This window comes from Meleagris gallopavo, chromosome 2 (assembly GCF_000146605.3).
Source record: "Meleagris gallopavo isolate NT-WF06-2002-E0010 breed Aviagen turkey brand Nicholas breeding stock chromosome 2, Turkey_5.1, whole genome shotgun sequence".
Lineage (NCBI taxonomy): Eukaryota > Metazoa > Chordata > Aves > Galliformes > Phasianidae > Meleagris > Meleagris gallopavo.
The window spans coordinates 16,152,562-16,158,428 of NC_015012.2; the positions used below are offsets into that span (position 1 = coordinate 16,152,562).

General features: G+C 42.9%; 1 protein-coding gene across 1 annotated transcript in view; it reads right to left on the reverse strand.

Annotated features, from left to right (window-relative positions):
• Positions 1–1,288: 1,288 nt before the first annotated feature.
• LOC116216385 (histone H3.3) overlaps positions 1,289–5,867 on the reverse strand; it is a 6,084-nt gene continuing 1,505 nt past the window's right edge. Inside the window, exons 2-3 of the mRNA XM_031552684.1 lie at positions 4,932–5,085; positions 1,289–1,938 (exon numbers count right to left, since the gene is read on the reverse strand). Coding sequence (XP_031408544.1) covers positions 1,810–1,938; positions 4,932–5,085 — 283 coding nt within the window. The 3' untranslated portion in view covers positions 1,289–1,809. The remainder of the gene's footprint in view (positions 1,939–4,931; positions 5,086–5,867) is intronic.

Here is a 5,867-nt window from a genome sequence, read left to right on the forward strand (position 1 = left end):
AGACAAATGCTCCTTATTTTTACTTTGTGGCTATGAACTGCTTGGCATCAGAAGCGTGTGATCACGTTTTGCCTAGCATTAGTTCTCAATGTGACAAACTACTCCATTAAAACAGACTTTACACAGCACAACCCTGGTAGACAGCAAGTTATGAATAATGTGATTTATTCTGTAATTTTGGGCTCTGTTCAAGATACCAAAGCAGAGAATACTTCTCTATTAATCCTCTTTGGAAATCTTCAGACAACCTCACTCGTGTGCTTAGAGCTCACTCAGAATTTCTTGAAAAGTTAGCAGCTAACAAGCTTTGTAGGGAATCTTAGCACAGAGGTGAAATCCATTCATTGTCTACATTGTTTTCTTCTGTAGAGACACCAAGAAACACACCACGTAACTCATTTTCAGACATCAGAATCCATAACCAAGTTTCAGGTAAAAAATTACAACCACATTTTAACAGAATGTGACCTCAGGTGTACATTTCTTCACAGTGACTTTCATCAGTGATTGGAGGGATGCATATAAAAAAAAATTAAGTTTCAAACGTATGTTCCTGCCTAAGAACTGCTTCTATAAAGTACTGTAACTATGAAGAAAAAAACAAAAAAAAACACCATTATGGTTTTAATTTTGGGTGGTCCTGAGCAGAGCCAAGAGCTGGACTCAGCAATCCCTGTGGGTCTCTTCCAGTGTGGGATATTCTGTGGTTCTGAAAGTGTCTTTTTGATTAGAACGTACAACGGGCACTAATTGTGTGTGGGCTCGGCTCTCAAACGTGCTGGAGGATGTCAGTGAAACAGAAAGGAGGTAGTCAACCAAGAAGCCAATACCTACACACCAAGAAACCAGATAATGGAGTGTAAAAAGCTTTAATAAAAGCAAACAAAACACAGCTTGCACTGCCTGCGCTGTCTGGTGAACCATGAAGAACAGAGAAGGTTCCAAACTTGCCATTAACACGAATAAGAGAGGAATCTGAACAGCAACAAAGCTTGCTTTTCCTTAGCTCTATTACTAAGTTAGGGAGCTCATTTCAGCTCCAGACTTTACCCAGCAATATATACACCAAGCTTGCAGACAGATTTAAAGCTCTGAAAAAAGCCATTACATATGCAGTACTTCAGCCAAGGTAGCAACCCTTGTTTGTTTCCTAAACCTACTGGAAGTACTTGGACCACAAATGGAAGAGAAAAAGGGAAGGGAAAAGATGCACCCAGATACAGAAGGATAATTTTTTAATCAAATATAACCCAAACGTAACGTTTAAGAATCAAGACTAAAACCAGGCATCATTTAATGTATTTTAATAGCAAACTTACAGGAACAGCACAGAAGACAGACAACATTAAAAACATGTACTTGCATGTAGGACAACTCAGTTAGAAAAGTATAGTGAATGGATGGAAACTACTGTATGATAAAAATGCTACAAACACCATTTAGTTGCCATTGGTAAGAAATTTACTTGTTTAAAAAAATCCAAATGCTGGCATTGTCCAGAAAAATTTGACAGGCTTATTTATACTTTTTTTTCTTTTTTTTTTTATAAAGTTGAATTGTTGAAACTTGTTCACTCAGACATTTTTTTGACCGCATTAAATGTTTTGTCCCCTCGTTTATATTAAAAATCCACACACAAATGAAAATGGAAAAAAACTTGCCAATACCCAATTCTGTCCCCTATTTTTCCATTTGCAACCATATACTTAGGTACCTTTTAACCCCATGGAAAAAATATCTAACGTTCATTACTACCAATAACAGGAAGAAGATTTTGCTTCGAGAATGACAAACCCATCATGGTGAAGTTTAGGCACGCTCCCCACGAATGCGGCGTGCTAGCTGGATATCTTTTGGCATGATTGTGACACGTTTGGCATGGATAGCACACAGGTTGGTATCTTCAAACAGGCCAACCAAGTAGGCTTCACTTGCCTCCTAGTATAGAAGAAAAGAGTAAAGAACACTTTCACTTTCTGAGTATGAGGAAAAGAATTCCAAGTACAACATAACACAGTATTGAGTTTGAGTTTCTATCTCTACTAATACACATCTAAAGGTTGAGAATTTCAAAGAAAAAAAAGTCTCCGTTTTCACATAAACTATCAGATACACTCTATGTCAAAGCTGTGTACTAATGCCATTTGGTGAGGACATCCTCTGGAACACAACTGAATAAATGTTGTACAGCACTCTCACAAGATAAGGGACCATCTTATCAAAAGGTGAGTTTGTTTAGGAACTTCTCTTTTTAAAGGCTGGCTTACATCATTTGAGTTGCTCCTCTGCTCTTCCAGAGTAAGAGCTGCTGAGCACCTGGTGCAATTGGCTGTTGCTAGGGAAAAGAGGAGGCATTCTTTCACAAGAGGCAGTGAAGGCACAAGGCTCCTCGCTGCAAGATCTGTGGCTACTGAGAATGTTGCTTAATTCTAAAGTCACAAACTAACAGAAAAAACCATATGGAGAATTATTAGATGTAAGGAGACAACACCTTTAACTCAGAAACTCCTTCCATCACCAAAAGCAGGACAGCAGTCTGAAAACCACCACTAGACAGCTCTCCTTTTCCTATAGTCTCTTCCTCCCTGTATGGGAACTGTTGAATCACAGCCTAAACCACTGATTAACACCTGCAGACAAGACCCAATCAGCCCTGGGAGTACAGGTGAAGGCAATTCACGCTGAGGTGGAGCCAGGCTCCACCTCTCCTGAACCTCATTTAAGGGCTTACTGCTACTGTGGAAGGGTCTCCTTCTGGAGATCCCTCCTCTGTGAACCTAGATCCTTGGAGACAGGTGAGCAATCTTTTCCCTTCCTTTGTAACATCTTTCTACTCTGCTAGTCTTTCTACCATTACACTCTCTAAGCATCATCCGCTTGTTTGGGGTGTGGAGGGCACAGCCCTGTTAATACAGAAGGCTCTCATACTTGTGAATCCCAGGGCCAGCACCTTAGGAATGAAAAGAACAAGCCCAGTCCTAGCAAAATCACAATCCTGTCCTTGTTACTATGCCACTGCAGGCAGGATCTGGGGTTAGACAGATGCTCACTTAGACCTAATTATCCTCCTGGCTCACTTTAAGCTTGCTGCTAATTAGGCCTAGCACAGCAATGGTAACTGTTTCGACGTTCTCAGGTTGATTCAAAATTCCAGCATCTCACAACCTCCTAAGAAACATGCCAACATGACTTGGCACACAGGGTGAGCGGGCAAAAATGATGGGATTAACTTCCAAAAAGAAGTCTGAGATCCACCCTCTCAGAATACATCCAAAGCAACAGCTTATGTGAACTGCAAAAAATCAATTAAGTTACATACAACATTTAATTAGAAGAAGAATATTTACTACAGATGAGGACTGTAGTACTAAGTTACTTCATATTCTGTGTTATTCCAACACAGTTCTGCTAATCCACTACATGAAAAGTTAAGAAACTTCACCAAGTAAGCCATACATAAATAATACAGTACTGAAAGGGTTAAGGCTGGGGTTGTTTTTCTTTTTCTGAAATATGCAAGTAGGAAGCACTATGAATATTCCACAAACAACTTGTGTACCAACAACTGCTTAGTGCACAACCAGGAACATTCAAGCTAGTATTCTGAAGATGCATCAACTACAGTCTAAATGTTAGCAAGCAATTCCAGTTTAGAACAAAACAATGTAAACACACATCAATAAACCTCAGGATGGAAGAATTACCATATTCACAGCCAGGAGTGAAGTCAGAACTCCAAAAAAAAAAAGCAGCAACCTTGGAAATGCATGCAGTCACCTTTCAAAGCTAAGCATGTGCTCAAGTTTGTAGGACCTCATGATGCACGTTTTGGCCCTTTCCAAGTGGAAGCCAATAGTCAGAAAGAGAGCTACTCTACAGAAAAGAAAAGACACTCTACAACTAGGTTTTGGAATCGGGAATATATTCCTATCATGAGAAAATTCTCTCACTCTCAGAATAACAAAGCCTTGGAGGAGACCTAACAAGACTAAACTTTTGGGCACTTGATTTGGGAAGCACAACCACATGGCTGGAGTCCATCAGTTTTCAGAACAAACAGAGCAAAAGGAACCTCAGTAGAACTAATTGAACAGGAATACTGAGTTCTAGGTAGCTTATACTAGACTCAGTTAGACTGTCAGGAATTTGGCTCAGGCGGAGCAATCAATGCTTCACCCTCAACATATTTTAAGTTATTTAACGAACACAACAAAAAATATTGTGCTTACTATAAACCACTTTGCACAAATACCCATTTCATCAACCACTTTTAGATGTGGCTCAGTGAGCTGTTTTTCTTTAACCTGAATTTCAGGACATCAAGCCATTCATTTGGACAGATTGGAACAAGTTCCACATGACAACGCTTTCCATTCTTCCAAAGGTAAGACTTCTGTTCATGTTTTGAACACAGAGTAGATAGATTTATCTACAGCGTCTTATTAACTGTACTATTCTTTTGCTGGGAGAAAGGGTGGGATGGCCAGTTAAATAAGATAACAGTTTGACAGCTGTTATAAGGAGCTGCTGACCTGTCACTATGTCATTTTAGCTGTGGCACCTGCAGACCAACATGAGGGTAACTGTAAACAAAGAATGCACATCACAGTGCATCCTCCATGTTGGAGCTCTGCCAGCAGAGGCTGTGCCCACCACAGCACAGTGCAGCTGGAGCCAACAGTAAGATCAAACTGCCCAACAGGACTGGGGGGCTGAGCCCTGCCTTCCATTTCTGAGGGAGGGTGGGAGCCTCCTTGTCGCACCATTCACAATAGGAGCAGTGGTGTCGTCACAATTACCATTTTTTTGGAAACCTCTCCCAGTGATCTTGCAGATCTTTGGGAAAGCAGATGGGTGCGTGCTTTAGTACAGCTTCTTGAGGGAGCTGTTAATTGCCATCTGGGCGAGGTGCTGCTCCCAGTACCACTTACCTGCAAAGCACCGATAGCAGCGCTCTGGAAGCGCAGATCTGTTTTGAAGTCCTGAGCAATTTCACGCACCAGACGTTGGAAGGGAAGTTTGCGGATCAAAAGTTCGGTAGACTTCTGATAGCGCCTGATTTCACGGAGGGCCACAGTACCAGGCCTTTAAGAATACACGATAATCATTTAAAAAAGAGAATTAGTATTCAAAACAGAATTCTGCATTACCTTAAGAGGGTTCATGACCTAACCTGAACTGAACATAAAAAAACACATGCAATTTTAGGGGATGGAAGAGACCTCTGGAGATCATGTTGTCCACCCTCTGCTACAGCAGGGCGCACACTTGAGTGTCCGGGTGGGTCTTGAGTATCTCTATGGAAGGAGACCCCCACAGCCTCTCTGGGCATCCTGTTCCAGTGCTCCGTCAATGTGTTGCTTTCAGTAGAAGCATCCCAGCGGCAGCAACAGGAACTCCTTTTCCGTTTTCCTGTTACTCACCACTCATCTGTGTGCACTCCCACTGTCCCAGCAGCATCCCTCCCCTCACGAGCACAGGACAGCATCAGGCCGCCAGAGGTCCTGATCACAGCGCTCAGGGTGCTGGGCACACGTCCTGACGGTACGCGGCAGGCTCAGCGCAGCGCTGTCAGTTAGCTGGTGCAATGACCCCAGAGCCACCATCCCCAAAGTCAGCCTGACAGCTACACGCGCTCAGAGGGACACGGCTCTTCCTGCCTGCTGACTTCACGCCGTGTCAAAATTGCCAGAAAGAACAAAACGTATCTGCTGTATGGCGCAGCCCGCTTTAGGAGCGGTGTTATTTCCCGGCACTCACCTCGGCGCCGCCACTACCGACAGCACGCACTTCTCCCGCTAACAGTGATTTCCGCGGACGCTCCGTCCCGCCCGGCCCCGCTCCCCCCACGCCGAACTTTCCCTGCC